This window comes from Mya arenaria, chromosome 12 (genome assembly GCF_026914265.1).
Source record: "Mya arenaria isolate MELC-2E11 chromosome 12, ASM2691426v1".
In the NCBI taxonomy this organism is placed as follows: Eukaryota; Metazoa; Mollusca; class Bivalvia; order Myida; family Myidae; genus Mya; species Mya arenaria.
Window position 1 is genome coordinate 8,871,783 of NC_069133.1, and position 27,958 is coordinate 8,899,740.

At 37.4% G+C, this 27,958-nt stretch overlaps 1 protein-coding gene across 1 annotated transcript in view; it reads right to left on the minus strand.

The window, feature by feature from the left end:
- The window catches only part of LOC128211483 (uncharacterized), a 61,323-nt gene that overhangs the window by 18,899 nt on the left and 14,466 nt on the right, over positions 1–27,958 (minus strand). The window contains exons 3-10 of the mRNA XM_052916324.1: positions 25,669–25,799; positions 25,136–25,379; positions 20,716–21,030; positions 18,506–18,539; positions 16,256–16,557; positions 8,476–8,570; positions 5,947–6,035; positions 3,435–3,617 (exon numbers count right to left, since the gene is read on the minus strand). Coding sequence (XP_052772284.1) covers positions 3,435–3,617; positions 5,947–6,035; positions 8,476–8,570; positions 16,256–16,557; positions 18,506–18,539; positions 20,716–21,030; positions 25,136–25,379; positions 25,669–25,799 — 1,393 coding nt within the window. The remainder of the gene's footprint in view (positions 1–3,434; positions 3,618–5,946; positions 6,036–8,475; positions 8,571–16,255; positions 16,558–18,505; positions 18,540–20,715; positions 21,031–25,135; positions 25,380–25,668; positions 25,800–27,958) is intronic.

Below are 27,958 nucleotides of genomic sequence, written 5' to 3' on the forward strand. Positions count from 1 at the left end.
TTACCATAGCATATTTCAAACAAGGAAACAAAGCCCCGTTTTAGATCATGGATTTGAAGAATTTTAAGACAATGAATTTGACATTAAACAGACATATATATGTACTAGTTTTAAATTTAAAGGTCTCATTTCCGGTCCAAAAAAGTGTCAGTTGACCCTTTCATCACCTTTTTAAACAAGAGATGTTTGTCAAACATTATGCCCCCCTGAGCGTCATGTTGTCAGGATTATATGGACAATTGAATGAAATATGCATGGACCGAAATGACAGCTGATTTGTTGCCGTTAAGGCAGTTTTAAGATTATGACCATTAAAGTGTGAGGATAGAGTGTGTTATGACCATGACCTTTGACTCTATGAACTCAAAATCCAGAGTCATCAGCTGGTCACCAGAAACCTTAATGTCAAGTTCGAGGGCCATGGGTGCAGGCATTGTCAAGTTATCACACAGACAAGTTTTTTTCGTTCGAGGTCAATGTGACCTTGACCTTTGACCCAATGACCCCTTAAAACATAAGGGGTCATCTACAAGTCAGATGCAACTCCAAGTCAAGTTTAAAGGCCATGGGTTCAGGCATTGTTGAGTTATCACTCGGACAACCTTTTACCATTCAAGATCACTGTGACCTTGACCTTTGGCTCTATGAATCCTGAAATCAATAAGGGTGATCTACTGGTCAGGCTTAACATCCATGTCAAGTTTAATGATCATAGGTTCAGGCATTGTTGAGAAATCAGTGGAAGAAGATTTGTTAACTTTTTTGCGTTAAAGGTTACTGTGACATTGACCTTGGCCTGATGACCCCCAAAGTCGATAGGGGTCATCTACTGGGCAGGCCCAACCTTCATGTCAAGTTTGATGACCATAGGTCCAGGAATTGTCGAGTTCGCTTTCAAGGTCACTGTGACCTTGACCTTTGACCCCTAAAATCAATAGGGGTCATCTTCTGGTCAGGCCCAACCTCCATGTCAAGTTTGAGGGCCATGGGTGCAGGCATTGTTGAGTTATCACACGGACAACCTTTTATCATTCAAGGTCACTGTGACCTTGACTTTTGGCCCAATGACCCCTAAAATCAATTGGGACCATCTTCTGGCCAGGCCCAACCTCCAAGTCAAGTTTGAGGGCCATGGGTGCAGGCATTGTCGAGTTATCACTCGGATAACCTTTTACGATTCCAGGTCACTGTGACCTTGACCTTTAGCCCAATGACCCCTAAAATCAATAGGGACCATCTTCTGGCCAGGCCCAACCTCCAAGTCAAGTTTGAGGGCCATGGGTGCAGGCATTGTCAAGTTATCACTCGGACAACCTTTTACCATTTCAGGTCACTGTGACCTTGACCTTTGGCCAGATGACCCCCAAAAACCATAGGGGTCATCTCCTGGTCAGGCCAATTCTCCAAGTCAAGTTTGAGGGCCATGGGTGCAGGCATTGTCGAGTTATCACTCGGACAACCTTTTACCATTCAAGGTGACTGTGACCTTGACCTTTGGCCAGATGACCCCCAAAAACAAAAGGGGTCATGTACTGGTCAGGCCCAATTCCAAGTCAAGTTTGAGGGCCATGGGTGCAGGCATTGTCAAGTTATCACACGGAAAACCTTTAACCATTTAAGGTGACTGTGACCTTGACCTTTAGCCCGATGACCCCCAAAAACAATAGGGGTCTTCTACTGGTCAGGCCCAACCTCCAATTCAATTATGAGGGCCATGGGTGCAGGCATTGTCGAATTATCACTCGGACAACCTTTTACCATTGAAGTTCACTGTGACCTTGACCTTTGTCCCGATGACCCCCAAAAACAATAGGGATCATCTAATGGTCAGGCCCAACCTCCAATTCAATTATGAAGGCCATGGGTGCCGGCATTGTTGAGTTATCACTAGGACAACCTTTTACCGTTCAAGGTGACTGTGAACTTGACCTTTGACCCGATGAGCCCCAAAAACAATAGGGGTCAGCTACTGGTCAGGCCCAACCTCCAAGTCAATTTTGAGGGCCATGGGTGCAGGCATTGTCAAGTTATCACTCGGACGACCTTTTACCATTCATGGTCACTGTGACCTTGACCTTTGGCCTGATGACCCCCAAAACAATAGGGGTCATCTACTGGTCAGGCCCAACCTCCATGTCAAGTTTGAGGGCCATGGGTGCAGGCATTGTTTAGTTATCACTCGGACAAGCTTTAAAATTATTTTACCATTAAAGGTCACTGTGACCTTGACCTTTGACCCCCAAAATCAATAGGGGTCATCTACTGGTCAGGCCCAACCATCATGTGAAGTTTGATGACCATACATCCAGAAATTGTTGAGTTATCACTCGGACATGCTTTGGTCTACCCACGGACCGACCGACCGACCGACATACCGACATGCCTGTGCAAAGCAATATACCCCTCTTCTTCAAAGGGGGGCATAATAAAAAAATTCGACTGTTTTATGAGTTTTCGCTAATGGGTAAAACGATGTTTTGCAAAATATATGCAGTTCGCATTTTGATTATAATGTTAAAACATATTAAAGTAAATGTATTGAAGCCACAATTAATCTGCTTTATTGAAGTAAGTTACAATATTAACAATAAAAATAATAACAAATATGTTTCCTTTCTATACGTTAATCTTAACGGAAACAATTGTTTTAGTTGCAGCGATCATGACCTTGATCAACATACCCGAAAGCAATCCCAAGGTACAAGCTCTCAACATGAGCTTGTTTCATATCAAATATTATAACTTAACGTTAAGTATTCTCAAGTTAAATAGCGAGAACAACAAGGAAGACGATGGACCGTCCACCAAACGACCTTCTCAAATTTACAACCTGGGTTTTGTTTAAAACCTGATTAAAACAAGGTATTTGTGATCATCTAGCCATTGCGATCACTATTCAGAAACAAGAGTACCACAAGTGAATGCCAACACTAGTCTGTTTCTTCGGGTGATCAAGTGGGCAGAACTGAACAAATATTTCGGAGAGAGTTGTGGGACTTTCTACACGTGCCCATTCCAGCAGTGAAAAGGTTTACATCAGGCTTTTTTTGGTTTTTTATTTGTTAATTGCAGCTGCCGCCGAATGTTTTGCTATTTGATAAACAGGAGGAAAATTCAATCTTGAAAAAACACACAAGTCATCTATTAATGCTGGAAATCAGTCTGATTATGAAACTTTTCATTTGGTCGTCCTAAGCTTTTTGAATATTTATAAGAACATTTTTACTTTTATGGAACAAGACATTCATTTCACACAAAAATTGAAATTAAAGAATGATGATTGTTATCCCTTTTGTAAAAAAAACTTTTACTTCAAATGCTCATAAATTAAAAGATGAACTGGTACAATTTGAAAATTCGCCTTTCCACTTCAATGCATTTTTGCACGATGACACCATCAATTATGAAAATATCTAAAATTGTGAAAAACTTACCTGAACCCCTCTACAGGAGTATGCAGATAACTAATTGCAGAAGCCACTTGGTAGATAATCTTTAATCTCGTTTTGTGACACATTCTTACATGTCCGTCTGAGGAATCTATTATTGCAGTGTCTTCTTTGATTGCTTTAAAGAGAGTTCCTCCCTCAAAATACGGTGACACAAAATAGTAGTATCTGAAGAGAAATATTTGTTATATATTTCATAATTGTAGACTAATCTGTTGAGGACAATATGAAGTTTTGCTGACCTATTAATTCTCATTGAGACTCAACAATATTGAGCGGTCAGCAAAGTAAATATTTGTGACACTAAACACCATTATAATTTGCACAAGAAATAACTATGTACAGTACATTACAATCAATGTGTCTAACATGAGTAAAGATAGTAGACAAAATACACAAAGCGGCATTAGCAAGTGACAGATGTAACAACGCATAAAATATGAATCCCTTTACTCCAAAAATCTGTGTTTAGTTTCCAGTAAAGTCAACATAACAAGAGTGCCAAAGTGACCATTTATCGCTCACCTAGTTTTCAACGAGTTTCAAGAATAATGGTTATAAGGTCATCGAGGTAAATTCTTTTTTCATACAATTTTCAAATAAGTTGACACCGGGGTCACCATTTGAACAATTTTAAGACGATCACTGAAGATGCTATATAGCAAATAGTTTAGCTCTAGCCATTGCAGTTCACGAAAGAAGGAATTTCAAACTTCTTCCTATTTAAGTGTATATAAAACAAGTGACCTGTGGGTGGATCAAGTTTTGACCCAATGGTCACCATTTGAAAATCTAGGAAGAGGGCCACTCAAAGGTGCTTCATACAATTTTAGCCAACTGGTACAGGTTATGAAAGAGTTTCACATTTTGTGGAATAGACCCATACAGTACTGCAATGGAAACAAGTTAGACAAGCCCAGAAGTCAAACTACTGTTCATGAAAAGATTTTCAAAGGGACCAATGCTAGGATGTTTCTGGGCAAAATCGGCCCAGTGGTCTATGAGAAGAGGTAATTTGACGCCTACTGATAACGATAATTGCCAAAGCGGACACAGGATGATCACAATAGCTCACCATGAGGACATTGCATGATACATAGTAATTTTGTGACGTCATCAGTATATAAACTAGGTTCTAAATATGGCTCCAGTAATGAAGTAGCTTAAGAATGTTCTCAAATGCTGACAATTTTCAGCGCAATACTGTTAGAAAAGTAAAAGGAACTGTAAAACCCATTTATTTGTGTTATGTCTTAGTGCTTAATTTTCAATGACATTCATTGCCTATTGATACATGTATATGTATTCTAAATTTAGTACTTCTTTTAAATTATCTTGGTTCGTTGTTAAGTTACCTAGATTCATTTAAGTAAACTTATGTTTTGTTTTTCTCTATGATATTTTCAGAATTCATTAAACACGATTTGTTTAGAATGTTCTAGAACGTTGATATTTTTTCTATTTATTACATATAGATAAGTTTTAGAATAAATAAGAGAAAGTTTTTTTTTTACTTTTTTTTACACATTCACGTATATATTGCCCCAACTATCTTTGTTCTAGTAAAAATATGATTCTGACTTAAATGTGCAAGTGTGCGTATTTGATGATTTCTGTTTGTCTTAAATTTAAAATCAATTTTATAACATGTCAGACAAGACCGGTTTCCGGGCATTTCTACAACCAGAATGTTTTTCGCGCGAGTATACAAGTTTGAAATTACAATTACCTTTTTAATACCTTTTTAGGAAAATGAAACAAAATGGTGTTCGGTGTAAAAGTCCTTCACTACATGCTTTGATGAAGGGACTTGAGTGCATTTTATTATGGGTGCTCACCAAAAAGTTTTATAAGTCAAGGTATTTAGTTACATAAAAATGCGCACATTATGACTCGATTAAAAGGTTGAGTTTTTAAACATATTGAGCGTGTACTTGCCTATAAAAAGGCATTATGTGTAGAATAAACATCAACAACTTAGTTAAATTTAGAAGTTTATAGAGAAGAAACCATCAACAGCATCAATATTCAAGAAATTTTTTCAGAAACACTTGCACAAATCTTCACAAACAGTGGAACAATAAAATTAAATATGAAATTACAGACTTACAGGTTTTAAGCATGACTGTGGTTACAATCTTAAATTACCTTTATTGCTAAATATTGAAAGTCAATTTGCCTACTTACAGCAGCCAGCATGGCCCATAACTCTGGGTTAATATGTGTTAAGTAATGTCCATTAATTTACGAATCAGGTCCATGTATTTAAATTGCTTAAGACATTGCATTTAGAATGAAGGTTCAATAGTTAACCATAATAAGGAATTCTGCAAGTTTTGGAATGGTAAACAAACTGAAATAAGTCTGACCCACACACAATAATGTGATATTATGTCCAAACATTGGTGTACAATACTGATGCCGGCCCACGCTAATACTATTTTGTTTATTTGAATGACAAGTATGGTGTGAAGTATAGAACTGAAGAAAAGCATACCCCGTCACATGCTGATCTATATGCAAATCATCATAAAAGGCAAGCAATGGAACTATCCCAAAATGAAGAATCCTGGACGCAAGCTTTTCCTGAAACAATAAATAATTGTTGGATGAAAAAGGCAGATCTTTGTATAAATCTATCTAATCTGTTCTAAACAACATTAGTTTCAAAAATGTAGGAGAAAAGTAACAAGAGCGGAAAAAAGACAGCGCGCTCGACTACGCTATGGGATGTGCCTGTCAAAAGCAATAAAAAAATCAAATTAAAAAGTGACCATAACTCTCGGGGGCCCAAAACACAATCTCATGGAAGGGATCTATAAACTGTTTATATAAACCAAGTTTATTTGCAATATGTCGACCAAACCTTAAGATATTCAATACCAACCATATTTCTATTAATAGTAACTTTGACCTTAACCTTGATCCTAGGGGGCTCAAATGCAATCCCATGAAAGGTCTCCATAAACTCTTCCTATATTCCAAGTTTGGTCACTATATGTCAAACCAGGCTAAAATTATTAGATACATAAGGTGACTGACCCTGCCCTTGCACCAGCCCGCCCAAACTATGACGCAAGTCATTCTAATAACTTGTTTTTCTTTTGTGAAAACCTGGTTAAGAATATAAAATGTGCCTGTCAAATAAAATAAAAAGAAGAAAAAAGGTCATAATTTGTATTTAGGGTTAAAATGGAGTTATGTAACCTTAGTAAGCTGGGCGTCATTAATTGTGCAAAGTAAATTGACTGGTATAGAAGTTTTTGTTTTATTAAAATCCAAACTTTCCCTAAAACTTAAACATGCCCTAAAATTTTAACCTAAGTTCCCAAGTCAATCAGGGGTCATAACTTGTATAAAGGATAACATGGAGTTATATAACCACAATGTGTGATGGTCCTGAACAATTGTGTGAAGTATTTAGTCAATTGAATGAAGTGTATAGAAGTTAGTCATAAATATCCCAACATGCCCTAAAATTTTAACCCAAGTTCCATAGTCAATCAGGGGCCGTAATTTGTATAATGGATAATACGGAGTTATCTTACCTCATTATGTGATGGGCCTGAACAACTGTGTGAAGTATTTAGTGAATTGAATGAACTTGGAAGGGTATTGGACTTTTAGGTGAAAATCCCAACGTGCCCTAGTACTTTAAACGGACGCCGACGCTGGGGCGAGTAGTATAGCCCTCCTTATTCTTCAAATAGTCGAGCTAAAACAAAGACCTGGTTAACAATGTATCTCTGAATAGGTCCAGCACCTAGTGGGATGAACTATAAGATGCTCTGGCCACTGGCCGCTTTACATAAAAGTGTGTTGATAGATGTTTAGAGACCAAGATGGTGTTGCTTCCCTTTCTTCTCGTAGAATAGATTTCAATACGTTATAAACGTTACATGGTTACTTTCTGTAATGAACACTTGAAGATTCATCAACAACTCATGCATATCACAAAGTAATCCATATCTCAGAGCATTATTAAGAATTGATTCTTATTCGTGGTGCTTTCATGAAGTTTAAACACTCAGCCACGATTTTGCAAAACCATAAAGCTTGTGTAATGTTCCCGGATCATTTAGTCTGGAGCCCGGAAAAATAAACTTGCTTCTGTCTAAGTGAAAGTTATAAAGTATTTGACAATCAATTTACGGCTTTTGCAGTTACCGCTATAAATTCTGTAGGACGACCTTCAAGTTTCTTTTTGTCCTGTTCAAAGCCGATTCTTAACTATCGGAGACTAGGAGAATTAAAGTGGAACGTTGTGTTACTGCTTCTAGTTTTCAGCTTCGGACACCCGTGGGGTTTCTAATTGGCCTCTTAGTAAGTCTGGATCATTGCGATATAGACTGTGGGTTTCACTGATTTATTGTGAGATTTGTTTATGTTCTGTGGATTTAGATAATTAAACATTGATTCTTGAACCATACGAAGTATTTCCAAATCATTTGGTTTTGAAAGTATTTATTGTTAATCAAGTGTATATATTACCGATTACATACTTATTGTGGGTTCGAGAAAAGATGTATATGTAGATTTAAGGTAGCGTGGACGAGCTAGCTATAGAAAAAACGTAACACTTGTTTTCGCATCTTGGGAATAAGCCAAACCCCGGCTAAGCGTTCATTCTACACCAACGCACGAAAATAAGAATAAATCCATAAATTTTCTTTTGTTCTGCTAGTTTAAATTGTTTAACTTGAAGATACGAACTGTTTTTCAGGTAAAATAAAAGAGAGAAATATCGGTAATCAATACATTAGAAAAGGATATGTCGAATATTTTAAACTTTGTTCATCAAAATAATGACGTGCTTGTCCAGGCAGAGTGCACAATGAAATGTACGCTGACGTCATTACGCTGATCGGTACTCGCTTGCCAATTGATTGTTAGAAGAGATTTGAGCAATGTAAATATTAAGTATATAAACACTAAATTTGGCATAAGCAGTATGCATAATCATCATTGTACTTTACTAGTAGCATAAATTATTATCAAAGAACAGATGAAAGTTTACAAAACTTACATTTGTGATAGACTTCATTCTATCTACATCAATTTTATCTATTTGCAATTGCTTTATCACCAACTTTGTATTGAAGACTGGAACCTTTTCTTGGGCTTAAATAAATCGAAAACAATAATTATCTTATTGAGCGACAGATATCATTTTTTTATAGTTTTTTTATAGTTTTTAATACTCAAAATCATACCAACAAAAAATAATGTTAACATTTAAAAATAACATATCTATTTGTCATAATTATGTTATTTTTCAGATAATTTTGCACTCAAAATCTTGTCCAAATTTGCCAGAAACAGCAGCTAGTGTATCAACGCCATGTAAGAGTATATTATACACTCCAGAGAAGAGGTTTACAGCTAAAAACATGACGGGCTGATAGGTCTCACTAATAAAAGCTATTTTAACAAGAGGGCCAAATGGCCCTGAATCGCTCACCTGTCATATATTGCACATTGGTTTGATAAGAGATCTGGATGGTTCAAAGTAGTTAAGGTTTTTTAGAAGTCCGGGTCATTTTTTACCCAAATGCCAAAGTTTGGACAATAAAGGTAGAGGTCCACTTAATGATGTTTTATGCCAAATAGCTCTAGTCCTTGTGAATTCGGAGATTTTTTTTTTTTATGCTTCTATTATATACAAATATTGAAAACCTAAGCCTATGAACACGGGGCATGGCCAATTTTGACCAAAGGGCTAAAGTTTGAACAATCTTAATAGTGGTCCAATAAACGATGCTTCATACCAAATATCTAAGGCCTTCGCCTTTTGGTTTCGGAGAAGAAGATTTTTTAAGTTTTCATCATATACATATATAAGGAAACCCATGACCGCCCGGGTGGGGCCATTTTTTGACCCCAGGGCCAAAGATTGAACAATATTGGTACAAGTCAACTAGATGATATATATGTATATTTGTTATTAATTGTTGTATGTGGCCCATATTGAAAATTGGTATGTGTACTAAATATGTTATCCAGTTTAAATTAAGACGTTACTTATCTTTGTGAGATTTTTACGATGAATCATGCCAAATATCTAAGCTCTAGTCCAAGTAAGTTCAAAGGAGAAGATTTTTGAAGTTTTAACTATAAACATATAGAGAATACCCTAACCCCCCGGGGCGGGGCTAATTTTGACCCCAAGGCCATAATTTGAACAATCTTTGTAAAGGTCCACCAGACGATGAATCATGCCAAATATCTAAGCTCTAGTCCAAGTAAGTTCAGAGGAGAAGATTTTTGAAGTTTTAACTATAAACATATAGAGAATACCCATGAATCCTCCCCCCCCCCGGGCCGGGGCCAATTTTGACCCCAAGGCCATAATTTGAACAATCTTTGTAGAGGTCCACTAGACGATGAATCATGCCAAATATCTAAGCTCTAGTCCAAGTAAGTTCAGAGGAGAAGATTTTTGAAGTTTTAACTATAAACATATCAAGTATACCCATGACCCCCCGGGGCGAGGCCAATTTAGACCCCAAGGCCATAATTTGAACAATCTTTGTAAAGGTCCACTAGACGATGAATCATGCCAAATATATAAGCTCTAGTCCAAGTAAGTTCAGAGGAGAAGATTTTTGAAGTTTTAACTATAAACATATAGAGAATACCCATGACCCCCCCGGGGCGGGGCCAATTTTGACCCCAGGGCCATAATTTGAACAAACTTTGTAGAGGTCCACTAGACGATGAATCATGCCAAATATCTAAGCTCTAGGCCAAGTTAGTTCAGAGGAGAAGATTTTTGAAGTTTTCACTATAAACATATAGAGAAAACCCATGACCCCCCGGGGCGGGGCCAATTTTGACCCAAGGGCCATAATTTGAACAAACTTTGTAGAGGTCCACTAGACGATGAACCATGCCAAATATCTAAGCTCTAAGCCACGTAAGTTCAGAGGAGATGATTTTTGAAGTTTTAACTATAAACATATAGAGAAAACCAATGACCCCCCAAGGGGGCGGGGCCAATTTTGACCCCAAGGCCATAATCTGAACAATCTTTGTAGAAGTCCACTAGACGATGAATCATGCCAAATATCTAAGCTCTAGTCCAAGTAAGTTCAGAGGAGAAGATTTTTGAAGTTTTAACTATAAACATATAGAGAATACCCATGACCCCCCCCCCCCGGGCCGGGGCCAATTTTGACCCCAAGGCCATAATTTGAACAATCTTTGTAGAGGTCCACTAGACGATGAATCATGCCAAATATCTAAGCTCTAGTCCAAGTAAGTTAAGAGGAGAAGATTTTTGAAGTTTTAACTATAAACATATCAAGTATACCCATGACCCCCCGGGGCGGGGCCAATTTAGACCCCAAGGCCATAATTTGAACAATCTTTGTAGAAGTCCACTAGACGATGAATCACGCCAAATATCTAAGCTCTAGTCTAAGTAAGTTCAAAGGAGAAGATTTTTGAAGTTTTCACTATAAACATATAGAGAAAACCAATGACCCCCCAAGGGGGTGGGGCCAATTTTGACCCCAAGGCCATAATTTGAACAATCTTTGTAAAGGTCCACTAGACGATGAATCATGCCAAATATCTAAGCTCTAGTCCAAGTAAGTTCAGAGGAGAAGATTTTTGAAGTTTTCACTATAAACATATCAAGTATACCCATGACCCCCCAGGGCGGGGCCAATTTTGACCCCAAGGCCATAATTTGAACAATCTTTGTAAAGGTCCACCAGACGATGAATCATGCCAAATATCTTAGCTCTAGTCCAGGTAAGTTAGGAGGAGAAGATTTTTGAAGTTTTAACTATAAACATATCAAGTATACCCATGACCCCCCGGGGCGGGGCCAATTTAGACCCCAAGGCCATAATTTGAACAATCTTTGTAGAGGTCCACTAGACGATGAATCATGCCAAATATCTAAGCTCTAGTCCAAGTAAGTTCAAAGGAGAAGATTTTTGAAGTTTTCACTATAAACATATAAAGAAAACCCATGACCCCCCAAGGGGGCGGGGCCAATTTTGACCCCAAGGCCATAATTTGAACAATCTTTGTAAAGGTCCACTAGACGATGAATCATGCCAAATATATAAGCTCTAGTCCAAGTAAGTTCAGAGGAGAAGATTTTTGAAGTTTTAACTATAAACATATAGAGAAAACCCATGACCCCCAAGGGCGGGGCCAATTTTGACCCAAGGGCCATAATTTGAACAAACTTTCTAGAGGTCCACTAGACGATGAATCATGCCAAATATCTAAGCTCTAGGCCAAGTATGTTCAGAGGAGAAGATTTTTTAAGGTTTTCACTATAAACATAAAAAGAAAACCCATGACCCCCCGGGGCGGGGCCAATTTTGACCCCAGGGCCATAATTTGAACAAACTTTGTAGAGGTCCACTAGACAATGAATCATGCCAAATATCTAAGCTCTAGGCCAAGTAAGTTCAGAGGAGATTTTTTAAGTTTTCACTATAAACATATAGAGAAAACCCATGACCCCCCGGGGCGGGGCCAATTTTGACCCCAGGGCCATAATTTGAACAATCTTTGTAGAGGTCCACTAGACGATGAATCATGCCAAATATCTAAGCTCTAGGCCAAGTAAGTTCAGAGGAGACGATTTTTGAAGTTTTAACTCTAAACATATAGAGAAAACCCATGACCCCCGGGGCGGGGCCAATTTTGACCCCAGGGCCATAATTTGAACAAACTTTGTAGAGGTCCACTAGACGATGAATCATGCCAAATATCTAAGCTCTAGGCCAAGTAAGTTCAGAGGAGAAGATTTTTTAAGTTTTCACTATAAACATATAGAGAAAACCCATGACCCACCGGGGCGGGGCCAATTTTGACCCAAGGGCCATAATTTGAACAAACTTTGTTGAGGTCCACTAGACGATGAATCATGCCAAATATCTAAGCTCTAGGCCAAGTAAGTTCAGAGGAGAAGATTTTTTAAGGTTTTCACTATAAACATAAAAAGAAAACCCATGACCCCCCGGGGCGGGGCAAATTTTGACCCCAGGGCCATAATTTGAACAAACTTTGTAGAGGTCCACTAGACAATGAATCATGCCAAATTTCTAAGCTCTAGGCCAAGTAAGTTCAGAGGAGATTTTTTAAGTTTTTACTATAAACATATAGAGAAAACCCATGACCCCCCGGGGCGGGGCCAATTTTGACCCCAGGGCCATAATTTGAACAAACTTTGTAGAGGTCCACTAGACGATGAATCATGCCAAATATCTAAGCTCTAGGCCAAGTAAGTTCAGAGGAGAAGATTTTTGAAGTTTTCACTATAAACATATAGAGAAAACCCATGACCCCCCGGGGCGGAGCCAATTTTGACCCAAGGGCCATTATTTGAACAATCTTGGTAGAGGACCATTTGGTGATCCTACCTACCATATATCAACGGCCTAAGCCTTGTGGTTTGGGAGAATAAGATTTTTAAAGTTTTTCCTTTTGGTTGCCATGGCAACCAGAGTTCTGCATGGAATTGAATTCTTTGAACAACTTTGATAGAAGACCACCCAAGGAACATCCCTATGAAGTTTTATTAATATTGGCCCAGCGGTTAAGGAGGAGGTGTCTTTTAAGTAAATTGTTGACGGACGACGCACGACGCACGACGGACAAAAGGCGATCACAAAAGCTCACCTTGTCACAAAGTGACAGGTTAGCTAATAAAAACAAGCATTAAAAAACTACCCCTGAGGCTGTTTTCATTAAGCATTTTAGTGACAATTTTACACTTAGTGGAAAATTGCCTTTTATCTAAGCTCAATATAAAGAAAACCACTATTGTTTACAAACTTAAACAAGAGATGTTTGTCAAACATTATGCCCCCCCTGAGCGCCATGTTGTCAGGATTATATGGACAATTTAATGAAATATGCATGGACCGAAATGACAGCTGATTTGTTGCTGTTTTAAGATTATGACCATTAAAGTGCGAGGATAAAGTGTGTTATGACCGTCATGACCTTTGACTCTATGAACTCAAAATCCAGAGTCATCAGCTGGTCACCAGAAACCTAAATGTCAAGTTTGAGGGCCATGGGTGCAGGCATTGTCAAGTTATCACAAGACAAGTTTTTTTCGTTCAAGGTCACTGTGACCTTGACCTTTGACCTAATGACCCCTTAAATCATAAGGGGTCATCTACAAGTCAGATGCAACTCCAAGTCAAGTTTGAAGGCCATGGGTTCAGGCATTGTTGAGTTATCACTCGGACAACCTTTTACCATTCAAGATCACTGTGACCTTGACCTTTGGCTCTTTGAATCCTAAAATCAATAAGGGTGGTCTACTGGTCAGGCTTAACATCCATGTCAAGTTTAATGATCATAGGTTCAGGCATTGTTGAGATATCAGTGGGGGAAGATTTGTTAACTTTTTTGCGTTAAAGGTTACTGTGACATTGACCTTGGCCTGATGACCCCCAAAGTGGATAGGGGTCATCTACTGGGCAGGCCCAACCTTTATGTCAAGTTTGATGACCATAGGTCCAAGAATTGTCGAGTTTGCTTTCAAGGTCACTGTGACCTTGACCTTTAACCCCTAAAATCAATAGGGGTCATCTACTGGTCAGGCCCAACCTCCATGTCAAGTTTGAGGGCCATGGGTGCAGGCATTGTTGAGTTATCACTCGGACAAGCTTTAAAAAAAAAATATGGACAATCAGAAAACCTTTTTTCAGCTTACAGTCACACTGACCTTGACCTTTGACCCACTGACCTCAAAATCAATAGGGTTCATCTGCTGGTCATGACCAATAAGCCTACCTAGTATGAGGTCCCTGGGTCAAAGCGTTCTCAAGTTATTGATCGGAAACCGTTTTTCATGTTAAGGTCACACTGACCTTGACCTTTGACCCACTGACCTCAAAATCAATAGGGTTCATCTGCTGGTCATGACCAATACACCTACCAAGTATGAGGTTCCTGGGTCAAAGCGTTCTCAAGTTATTGATCGGAAACCGTTTTTCATGTAAAGGTCACACTGTCCTTGACCTTTGACCCACTGACCTCAAAATCAATAGGGTTCATCTGCTGGTCATGACCAATAAGCCTACCTAGTATGAGGTCCCTGGGTCAAAGCGTTCTCAAGTTATTGATCGGAAACCGTTTTTCATGTTAAGGTCACACTGACCTTGACCTTTGACCCACTGACCTCAAAATCAATAGGGTTCATCTGCTGGTCATGACCAATACACCTACCAAGTATGAGGTTCCTGGGTCAAAGCGTTCTCAAGTTATTGATCGGAAACCGTTTTTCATGTAAAGGTCACACTGACCTTGACCTTTGACCCACTGACCTCAAAATCAATAGGGTTCATCTGCTGGTGATGACCAATACACATACCAAGTATGAGGTCCCTCGGTCAAAGCGTTCTCAAGTTATTGATCGGAAACCATTTGGTATTCCGACCGACCGACAGACAGACAGACAGACAGACAGACCGACCGACATGTGCAAAACAATATACCCCACTTTTTTCAAAAGGGGGCATAAATATGAAAAAATGGCACGAAATGCTCTAAACAATATATGCCTTAGGGAGCAATTAGAAGAAAAGAAGAGGGTATCAAAATTAACTGTTGTTAAAAAATAAGAAACTAAGTTGAAAATTCTCGCTAAGATGCTTTATAAATACGACCCCTGATATTGACATTCAGAAATTGGTTTAAATCTGTTTTGGTATCTGAAATTAATTCTGTCACTTGATTTCGAATTTGTGCGTCTTTAAGGACACATACAGTATAGATTTTCTTGTGAAGTCGTGGTAAATTTCATGACTGAAGGTTTAAACCGTATGAATCTCCATTTCAAATTTCCACTTACATTCATTTATCATTCAGCTACATTTTAGATCTCTAAAATGCAAGTCAACATTATGACTATAAATTATAAAAACTCAGGTCTTTAAAAACTCAGGTCTTTTTCGATTCAATGACTCATACCCAGTAGATTTGGAATTTTCGCGTTTGATGTCATTCGGAGCTCCTTTGCCATTTTTATCCAAAAACAACCTCGAATGTATATGGATAGTTTACATACTCAGATATTGGTATGTTTAAGTCTGCTGCAAGTAGATCGCGTAGTAATTTAATTTAGCAGCTAAACTTAATGAGACTTAACTCTTGGGAATCTTAATTATGTTTGCATTAATACACTTCACTGACAATCAATTAAATACAAGCTAAAACACTACATTTAATTATTGATATAATTCACAAATTTCGAACTACTTTTACTGATGTGCCGGCATACATCCGAGGCTGTTTTTGATAAAAATGGCCGAAGAGTTCCGAATATGCAGGGGTGGTACTCATAAAACTTATTCAGTCATTTCCTAACTTAAGTCACTTTCCTAATTTTACTACCACTTTAGACATATGAAATAAAAAATAAAGAAATAAAAAAACAAACATTATTTACAACGACCTTATTGAAAAAATAAAATACTTTAATGTTAAAAATACTAACACATTTCTTTTAATTTGACTAGGAAAATTTTAAGAAATAGATTTACGTAAGGAAATGACTTAAAATGCCCAAGGTCTTTTAGATAAAAAAAAGTATCGATCAATTCATCAATTATATGCCATTTCCTCAATGCCTCAATGACTTTTCACCGAATTGGAATTTGAAATGACTATAGTGAAATTTTTTATAAACTTTCTGGCTTTGAGATCATTGCAGAAAAAAGATGCAAAACACCCTTATATTTTATATTGTCATCACTTTTCTTATGAATTCAATAAATGATGGAAAGCAATACGTTAGCTTAAAAGGAACAACAACAACTTACTAGCAAATACTTGAGCGCCTTTCGCCTCGAGAGGTATTTCTTTTATATTTCCAACTTTCATGATTTCTTTAATTTGTGATTCATCGAGACTGATAAGACGACCATCAAACAAATCTCTTTTAATCACCACCTTCAAAGTTTTGCTTAGTCCTTCCAAAGGTGAATCTAAATCATTTGGATGTGGCAGAGGTCTAGCTTCATCTATTTGAGCATATATCTGTCTTTCGTAGATTCTTGGGCGCGGCTCAGTCTGTGATGGTATAGCTGGAGTGTCTCTAAAACGCGGTTCTCTTTCGTAGATTCTAAGGACATGTAAATTTATTTAAAACTGTATACTTTCTAACATGTAAAATGTTTGTGAATGTCCAAGATAGCAGAAAATTCTTATTTTTTGCTGCTGTTTCTGTTTGTTTTTTTGGTTGGGGGACTCTCTAGGAAAAATACTCGGATACTAGCCAAAACTAGAAATGGCTTTTTTGAAAAAGCGCTTTTCTCCCCTAGGCCTAAAAAAAATATTGTTTGGTTAGGGTTACATCCTTTTCAAAAATAGGTAGGGTAGGTAGGCTTTTAATTTTTTTTATTTTTTTTTTATTAGGCTTTATATAAGAATGTCATTTTCATCATTGGAGAATGGTGTTAAAGTTATCTTCTATATAAGCAATTAAGGCTTTAAACCACATATTGAAAAGCAAAAAAAAAAGAAAAAAATATATATATATATTTTTTTTTTAGTTTTTCATTTTTTTTTTTTCAAACTGACTTTAAAAACGTTAGGGTCGGCGCCTATTCCGTAGGTAGGGTCGGGTAACCCGAACCAAATGTATTTTTTTAGGCCCTATTGTGTTGTCGTATCTGAGAAAAAAATAAATGATGGACATGAAATTTGTAATTTTGGACTGGAGACGAGCAAAAACAGTGAAGTTTGGTTTATTCACTCGTATCAAATAGTGAATATCTACTGCGACCTTGACCTTTAACCTACTGATATCAAAATCAATAGGGGTCATCTACTAGTCGTGACCAACAAGCATACCAAGTATGAAGTTCCTAGGTACAAGACGTCTTCATTTATTGAGCGGAAACGGTTTCTTTACCTCAAGGTCACGGTGACCTTGACCTATGACCAACTGATCTCAAAATCAATAGGGTTCATTTACTAGTCATGACCAACAAGCATATTAAGTATGAAGCTCCTGGGTGCAAGCGTTCTTTAGTTATTGAGCAGAAACCTTTCTTCACCTCAAGGTAATGGTGACCTTGACCTTTGACCTACTGATCTCAAAATCAATAGGGTTCATCTACTAGTCATGACCAACTAGCATACCAAGTTTGAAGTTTCTGGGTGCAAACGTTCTTTAGTTATAAAGCAGAAACCATTTTTAAGCTAAAGGTTACCGCCCACATATCGATTTTTACGTTAAGGTAACCTTGACCTTTGACTTTTTGATCTCAAAATCAATAGGTGTCATTTACTAGTCATGAACAACTACCATACCAAGTATAAAGTTCCTGGACCCAAAGGATCTTTGTTATTGAGCGGAAACCGTTTTTTCACCTCAAGGTCAAGGCGATCTTGACCTTTGATCTAGTGATCTCAAAATCAATAGGGGCCATCTACTATCATGACCAACTTGCATACCAAGTTTTAAGTTCCCTGTAGAAGGGTTCTTTATTTATTGAGCAGAAACCATTTCTTCACCTAAAGGTCACGGTGACCTTGACCTTTGACCTACTGATCTCAAAATCAATAAGAGTCTTCTACTAGTCACAACCAACTAGCATACCAAATATTAAGTTCCTGTGTACAAGCGTTCTTTAGTTATTGAGCAGAAACCGTTTTTAAGCTAAAGTTCACCGCCAACATATCATTTTTTACCTGAAGGTAACCTTGACCTTTGACCTTTTGATCTCAAAATCAATAGTGGTCATCTACTAGTCATGAACAACTAGCATACCAAGTATAAAGTTCCTGGACCCAAATGATCTTTGTTATTGAGCGGAAACCGTTTCTTCACCTCAAGGTCACGGCCACCTTGACCTTTGACCTAGTGATCTCAAAATCAAAGGGGCATCTACTAGACTAGTCATGACCAACTAGCATACCAAGTATGAAGTTCCTGGGTGCAAGCGTTCTTTATTTATTGAGCGGAAACAAAGTGTGGCGTACAGACTGACTGACTGACAGACAGGCCAAAAACAATATGTCTCCCTTTTTAAAGGGGAGACATAATTCATAATTATAATACATACATTTCCATGGGTTGTTGCTCAGGGTCTAACAACTCTGTAAAAAAGTGATTCAATAATGTACTAACAGGGAAATAAGTCAAATAGAATATTATGTAATAACAACAGCACCGATACCAGGATTTTTTTCAGTCAATCAAGGGCATAATAAGACACAAAAGTTTTTTTAAATTGCTTTTACGCAAGTGCGTATTGTCATAGTATATTTATTTGTACAGTTTCGATGCTTATTATTAAAAGTTACAGTCAATTTCGGCCAAACAAGATTTTGAACGAAAGTGACGGCCACAGCAAAATTAACTCCAAGGCTAAGACAATATTCCAGGCCCTAACGAAAATTTTGATACATTAAAGTCACTGTTATCAGACGTAGACATTTTATAAACAGATCACCATGCGGTTTTAGTATTAAAATGTATGCTGTAATTGAAACAGCACATCGGATAAAAATAAAAAATTCAAATGTCTTCATCAGAATAAATCATTGAAAAGATTCCATTAATATCTGGGCTTCACCACAAACAGAACCCCAGGTGCACTACTTCACATGCTGAAAAACATTATTGTTATCTTTAATGGTTGTACATGTACCTCAAATAGTGACATACTCTAGATGCACACAAAACAACATTCACACCTATAAAATTATTGTAAGCATTCATGTATGCAGCTGAAATATTTTTTGGAGATAAGCTCTACATACGATTGCATGCTCTATAGGCTATATTTTTAACTTACTGTTTTCAGTCAAAAGGGAAAACTAATGAGTTCGGTGCTGTTTTTAAGTTTATAGTCAGCACAGACAATGTTATAAAACAAGAGGCCCAAAAGGGCCTATGCTCTACTGGCATGGCTTTTGTGGTCATATCAATCCAGAGCATGTATGTATGGGTAAAAGGCAACAGACATATAGTTTATGTTTTGTGTTTGGGTTACCTGAAAACGTAGCACGTTCAACATCTGAGCACAGAAAGTATTGTAAGCAGATTAGTTGCATGAACTATTTTAATATGTGCCAAGTAAAAGTCATCTGACAAAAAAATGCTTTCAAAACTGTACTCGTAGTAAACATTTCTGTAGTTTTAAAAGTTAAAAAAAGTTGGTCAAAAGGTCAAAGTCAAGGGCATCCAAGGACAACATTGATCAATTTAAACAAACATTCACAATCAATTGTGCTGAGATGGATGCACGAACACACAAAAAGATTTTCAAACCTTTCCAGATTTATGTTTACCAAACCTGTGAACCCTTGGTGTGGCCAGTAATAACACCAGGTGCATAACTTAAACATTCACAACCAATTTTGTTAAGATGAATGAGCAAACTACAGAACTTCAAGCTAAAAAATGGCCTTTGGGCTTTCAACAAGAACAAGGCAGAGTAATTCACAAAATCAACTGCAGAAGCAAAAAGCAAATTGTCCCTCAAAATCCTAGACTTGCAAATTGTCGTCCTTATAACTCTAGACTTGAATTTACATGTACATGTAAACTTGGCTAAAAATAGAATTCGCTCATGCAGACCGGGCCCTAATTTCTCAAAACTTCTTAAGTCCCTTATAACACGATTAAGCTAATCTCACTATTTTTGTTGTTCCATAAAATGTGTAATATTTACTTCTTCAAGAATTTTTAGAAATTATGTAGAAATAATCTGTATGATTATCAGAATAAACCATTTTTCATTTATCAAAATCCATTTTCAGTATGTATTTTGGCTAATTGAAATAAGCGACTTAAGCCTGTTAAGCTTAAGAAGTTTCGAGAAATCAGGGCCTGGCTAAAAATAGAAAGCATTTCGAAAGGTTTTCGAAAGGAACCGAGCTCTTATGGATATCTAGATACTGTACAAGTTTCATCGAGATACAATCAAAACTGAAGACTGTATCGTGTTTACAACCAATTGTATACACAATAGCATTTTTTTATACTATCAAGGGCCATAATCTAGGCATGCATGGGCGGATCTGGCTGGTTTTCGAAAGGAACCAAGCTCTAATGGATATCTAGATACTGTACAAGTTTCATCGAGATACAATCAAAACTGAAGACTGTATCGTGTTCACAAGCAATTGTTTACAGACGCACGAACACACGACCGCACGGACGCACGACCGCACAAACGCTCGGATGCACATACTACATACACATTACCATCGCATAAGCTCTTCTGGCCTTTGGCCAGTAGAGCTAAAAATAGCGCATATAATTTACCTATGCCGATTCCAACTTTTTCTCTCAGTTCTTCCCAGTCAATAGTTACAGCATTGCATCCCCTCATTTCAAGAAGTAGGACCCTAAATGTGGCCTTATTTGCATGTATCTGTCTCCAATGTCGTAACATATTGTAAATCTGCTCTACAGAAGAATATCCGTGGTCCAGTTTAATTCGTTCAACGGTAGGTTTTGTAATGCCCAACATGGCGGCCAACAGTTCCCATCCACTACCAATGGCCGGAGCAATGTTGACTAAATCACGGTCACTAGGCACTTTGTCTAGTTTTTCATGGTTGGAAGCTGGTCTTAAACCTGAACAAAATAACAAAGAAATGAGTCAATGGTAGGATGTGATCTGTATAACACATTTTTACTTAAATGGTTTCAGTAAAGTCCCGGCGGCAGACAATTAAGCCTATTTGGTAGGAAGGGAGGGGTTGAAACATTGTAACCTGTTTGGATGTAGACACAATTCAGATCGTCTGCTTGTTTTTAAAAGAATCTAACAGTGTTGTTGTATATATTTATGATTTAAGAACTACGACACTGTTTTAAGCTCTCAACCAATGGAAAAACCTGCCAATTAAGTACACTTTAACTAAATGAAGACTTATATAGTAAACATTTTTACAAGTTTAAGATAAGTTTGCTCAGCAATTATATTGTAAATTGTGATACATCTCTGACATTGCGAGTTTAAAGTTCACAAGAAGAGTTGCCATTTATCTGCTTCTTTCTGATTTGCACTCAGTCCGCAGCCTTTGTAATTACCAAAAAAGTATGATAGAGATTTAAAACAGTAGAAAGTGTAGCACTGAATAAAGCTTTTCTGATTTTCTCTGTCAACAAGGGGGAATACTCGGTAACTAAAGGAATATTTTACGCAGAATTACACAACTTGAAATCAAACACATAATTTTATGATTTTCTTCATCGTTAACAAGACTTTAGTGACCTATTTTATGAACAAAGATAACCAAGAAGTTGATGCGTTTGTAATCGGAACAAGATGCCGGAACTGTAGCATGATCTTAATATATAATCTTGAATACTAGAAGGCCCAGGTCCAGCCATGTCGGAGAAATGATTTAAACCTATATTTCAACCAACCTTTATCAACTTCGGGTCAAACATGTGGCCTCTTGAGTGGAAATAACAAAATATGAGATCATAACATGACTGGTGATATTGTATTGGAATCATATCAAAGAAGTTTTGTGCAGGGACAGTTCTCAATAACCAACTTAGATTGAACTTAAATTTAAGATTAAAATATAAGTGTTTTGATTGGCCTGTATATCTAGCTGACCAATAGGCTGAGTGGAAACACTGAGGCATTTCTATGGATAAGGATAAGATCAATAATAATTTATATTTAATACTGGCCCATAAAAACCAAATGTTAGAAAAAGACAAAATTAATGTAAAAATTAGACAGAAAATATCCAGCAAGCAATAACCATTAAATTGATATCAAAATTACATACAAATGTTCAACTAAAAGAACAATTCCTAATATTGACAATGACTACATTTATTTCAAATCTTCTTTTCATCAAATTTAATCAAAAGCATTGGTTGGTGTAAAAAACATTGTCAGTCTGCATTATTCTTAACTTTAAACAAGCAAATTCTTTCAACTGATATCACCCGCCAGATAATAGGCAAAGGAGGTGGAATGAAAATCACATGTTAGTGAAATATTTCAACCGAAACATGTATGCAATACGGCTGCAGAGTGTTAGAATCTTATGAACACTGGATATGAAAAATTAGGTTGTATTATATAAAAACAAGAGCTGTCACAGTATGTGACGAATGCCCCCGAATGTGACATTGACCTACGAACAAGGTCAGTACATGAAAAGTTGATCTTGCCTTTACGTGTCAAATACATATGGCAAGTTATTTTAAATTGCCTCTGAACATAAAAAATACCACCCATACTTGACAACCTACACTGTTATGTCCTTATATTCAAAATTCCCTTGTGAATAAACACTTAGTGTATCTTTCACCTTAGAGGTAGGGACATGGGTCTTGCACACGACACGTCGTCTTCGTATGTGGAACACATGTAGCAAGTGATTTTAAAATCTGGCCATACAAGGGAAAGTAACAGCCCTGACACGACAACCTAAACTCTATGTCCTTATATGCAGCACTCCATTGTGAATAAACACTAAGTGTGACCTTGACCTTTGAGGTAGGGACACGGGTCTTGCACACGACACGTCGTCTTGGTATGTGGAACACATGTGGCAAGTTATTTTAAAATCTGTCCATACAAGGGAAAGTTACAGCCCGGACACGACAACCTATACTCTATGTCCTTATATGCAGCACTCCATTGTGAATAAACACTATGTGTGACCTTGACCTTTGAGGTAGGGACACGGGTCTTGCACGCGACACGTCGTCTTGGTATGTGGAACACATGTGGCAAGTTATTTTAAAATCTGTCCATACAAGGGAAAGTTACAGCCCGGACACGACAACCTATACTCTATGTCCTTATATGCAGCACTCCATTGTAAATAAACACTAAGGGTGACCTTGACCTTTGAGGTAGGGACACGGGTCTTGCACGCGACACGTCGTCTTGGTATGTGAAACACATGTGGCAAGTTATTTTAAAATCTGTCCATACAAGAGAAAGTTACAGCCCGGACACGACAACCTATACTCTATGTCCTTATATGCAGCACTCCATTGTAAATAAACACTAAGTGTGACCTTGACCTTTGAGGTAGGGACACGGGTCTTGCACGCGACACATCGTTTTGGTATGTGGAACACATATGGCAAGTTATTTTAAAATCTGTCCATACCAGAGAAAATTACAGCCCGGACACAACAACCTATACTCTATATCCTTATATGCAGCACTCCATTGTGAATAAACACTAAGTGTGACCTTGACCTTTGAGGTAGGGACATGGGTCTTGCACGCGACACGTCGTCTTGGTATGTGGAACACATGTGGCAAGTTATTTTAAAATATGTCCATACAAGAGAAAGTTACAGCCCGGACACAACAACCTATACTCTATGTCCTTATATGCAGCACTCCATTGAGAATAAACACTAAGTGTGACCTTGACCTTTGAGGTAGGGACACCAGTCTTGCACGCCACACGTCGTCTTGGTATGTGGAACACATGTGGCAAGTTATTTTAAAATCTGTCCATACAAGGGAAAGTTATAGAGCCGGACGGACGGACGGACGGTGCGATTTTAATATGCCCACCTTCGGGGGCATAAAAACACATTGTATAATAGTGTAGCATTTAGATTTTACCTAGTCATGTAGTTTTTGATCCAACTTACCCAGTTTAAAACAAATCTATAGTTCATCAAAGCAAACATACTGAATAAGGTTCATGAACATGTGACCAAGTTTCTGTGCGTGTGCGACACAGTTTCAAACTAGTCATTGATTTTAACAAGGAAAACATTTCTGAATAAGTTTGATAAATATTGTTTCAGATATGTTGCCTCCAGTATTTATCTATGATATGACCTAGTTGTCGACCCTATGCCACTAAATGCATTGAGGTTTCATCAAGAAAAACATTCTGTCAAAGTTTAAACATTATCTGACCAATCAGGTATCATTCTGATTAATATTGATGAATAGTGGTGCAAATAATGCTACTAGTGTGTTTCAACGTTGTTGTTGTTTTTTATGACCCTAACAACTTATTATTGACCCCATGTGGCCAACTTTTATAAGCGGTTGAGATTTGTTCAAAGGGAACATTCAGATCAATTTCGATAACAATCTTACAAATCCGAACAAATACTTGACCCCATGTCACCCACTTTTGAAATGCAGTGAGATTTTATCAAAAGAAACATTCTGTCCAAGTTTAAACAATCAGGAAACATTCTGATTAAGATTGATAAATGGTCCGGATGGAATTGTTCCAGACAAAAAAATGACCAAGTGATTCAGTTTTTGACACAACATGACCTAGTTTCAAATGAATCCAAGAGTTCATCAAGAAAAACAGTTTTTATTGAGTTTCATAAATATGGGACGTAATATACCGACTCTAGTGTGTTCCGAATACTTTCTAAGATTTGATCTAGTGACCTAGTTTTTTTACCTCATGTGACCCACTTGAACAAGTCTGAATATTCTGACCAAGTTTGAGGATTATCAGACAAATCCTTACCAAAATATGGTAAGATGAGTGGAGGACTGACAGAAAAACAGTCGGATGGACGGAAAACACCAAAACAATATCCCCTCCCAAAAGTTATTTAACCTAAGTTGCTTTGTGAATACAGACAGTCCCAGACGTAAACATTGAATACTATAATGGTTAATCTAACTTCAATCAGAAAACAACCTCACAAGTGGGGCAGAGTCCTAAAGGCTTTATAAAAGGGGTATTTAAAGGTATTATACCGGAAGCATTTCTGCGTGCCTGTTGCAGTTCTTGTTGTTTAAGCATTTCTTGTCTTTCCTTTGGAATCGGTTCAGCTCCTTTCTTCTCCCTTTTAAGCTCATCTTCCATTTCATCTAATAAATCCTTTAACTTCCCTTGTTTAGAATCAACCAAACACTGTTTAAATAGTGTGTACCCTATAACTCCTTTTTGGCTGATTTTGCTCAACAAAACCCGGTTTTGCATTGAAAAAGTCGGGATACCCTTTAATGCATAAACAAAGGTTTATCAAAGCAGTAAAATCTTTATGTTTTCATTGTACTGGAAATTGATCAACACACTGAATTAAACTGCTTAGTCTGAGGTATGCCTTAAGGATAATATAGCATCTAAAATACAACTGCAGTACAAGCTTCAGAAAACAGCTTCGAGCATAAAATATATGAGCTTAGAACTGCTGCCTTCTTAATCGAGGCAAAATAAATGGATATACAGTATACTAAATGACAAACGTAGCATTATAGTGATGGAAATATCTAAACTAATAACTGACCCGAATATCCTTGATCTGTTCATTGTCGAACACTCTTCTACTCTCAATAGCTTGAAGAACCTCTTTCGAATCTAAAGCTTCAACCAACTGTTTGTGGGCCCGATTCAACACCCTTCTGCATGTATCTGCATCTGATAGGATAACAAATAAGGCTTTTTAGGCTAATTAATTTTAACAAGAGCGGTCACAGACAGCTATATCCCCAGCCATGGGGGGCATTTTTTGTAACGAAAGCCAATCAATGGTAAGGGTAGTTTCTCAGGAACATAATCTATTTCTAAAATTAAGAAACAGCAATAACTCTTCCTAAAATGGTCAATCGCAAAAGCCCGACAAAACACGCTGCGTCACTATACAGTCATCAATCTGTGAAAGTTTGGTAGAAATTGCATGAAAAACGTAAGAGAAATTGCGAAGAAACCAATTTTTAATCTAAAAAAAGGGCAATAACTCTTTCAAAAATGGCCGAATCGCGAAAGCCCAACAATATGCGCTGCATCACTATAAAGTCATTAATCTGTGAAAGTTTGGTAAAAATTGCATAAAAAACGTAAGAGGATTCGCGAAGAAACCAATTTTAAATGTAAAATAAGCAAAGGGCTATAACTCTTTCAAAAATGGTCAAATCGCAAAAGCCCGACAAAATGCGCTGTGTCACTATATAGTCATCAATCTGTAAAAGTTTGGTAGAAATCGCATGAAAAACGTAAGAGGATTTGCGAAGAAACCAATTTTAAATGTAAAATAAAGAAAGGGCAATAACTCTTTCAAAAATGGCCGAATCCCGAAAGCGCGACAAAATGCGCTGCATCACTATACAGTAATCAATCGGTGAAAGTTTGGTAGAAATCCCATGAAAACGTAAGAGGAGTTGCGAAGAAACCAATTTAAATGTAAAATAAACAAAGAGCAATAACTCTTTCAAAAATGGTCGAATCGCAAAAGCCTGACAATATGCGCTCCGTCACTACATAGTCAGCAATCTGTGAAAGTTGGGTAGAAATTGCATGAAAAGCGTAAGAGGATTTGCGAAGAAACCAATTTTAAATGTAAAATAAGCAAAGGGCAATTACTCTTTCAAAAATGGTCAAATCGCAAAAGCCAGACAATATGCGCTGCTTCACTTTATGATCATCAATCTGTGAAAGTTTGGTAGAAATCCCATGAAAAACGTAAGAGGAGTTGCGAAGAAACCAATTTTAAATGTAAATTAAACAAAGGGCAATAACTCTTTCAAAAAAGGTAAAATTGCAAAAGCCTGACAATATGCACTGCGTCACTACATAGTCAGCAATCTGTGAAAGTTTGGTAGAAATTGCATGAAAAACGTAAGAGAAGTTTCGAAGACACCAATTTTAAATGTAAAAAAGGGCAATAACTCTTTCAAAAATGGCCGAATCGCGAAAGCCCGACAATATGCGCTGCGTTGCTATATAGTCATCAATCGGTGAAAGTTTGGTAGAAATTGCATGAAAAACTTAAGAGGAGTTGCGAAGAAACCAATTTTAAATGTAAAACAAGAAACGCCGCAATGCGACGAAACCAGGTCTTTAATGATTGACAGAAGAACTTCAGCATGTGTCTGTTTTTTCTATTTTTAGTAACAGTGACCTTGAATCTAGGGACCCCCAAATGCAATCCATTGAAAGGTTTCCATAAACTCTTCCTTTATACCAAGTTGTGTCAGGACGTGTCAACCCAAACTTAAGTTATTCAGTTTCAACCATTTTTCTATATTTAGTAACAGTGACATTGACCTTGAATCTTGGGACCCCAAACACAATCCCATGAAAGGTATCCATAAACTCTTCCTTTATACCTGGTTTGGTCAAGATATGTAGACCCTGACTAAAATTATTCTGTTCCAACTGTTTTTCTATTTTTAGTAACAGTGACATTGACCTTGAATCTAGGGACCCAAAAACGCAATCCCATGAAAGTATCCACAAACTCTTCCTATAGACCAAGTTTGGTCAAGAAATGTCAACCCTAAATAAAGATATTCAGTTTGAACCATTTTTCTTTTTTTAGTAACAGTCACCTTGACCCTAGGGACCCCAAATGCAATCCAATGAAAGGTCTCCATAAACTCTTCCTATAGACCAAGTTTGGTCAAGATATGTCAACCCTAACTAAAGTTATTCAGTTTCAACCGTTTTTTCTATTTTTAGTAACAGTGACCTTGACCTTGACCCTAGGGACCCGAAACGCAATCCCATGAAAGGTATCTATAAACTCTTCCTGTACACCAAGTTTAGTCAAGATATGTCATCCCGAACTAAAGTTATTT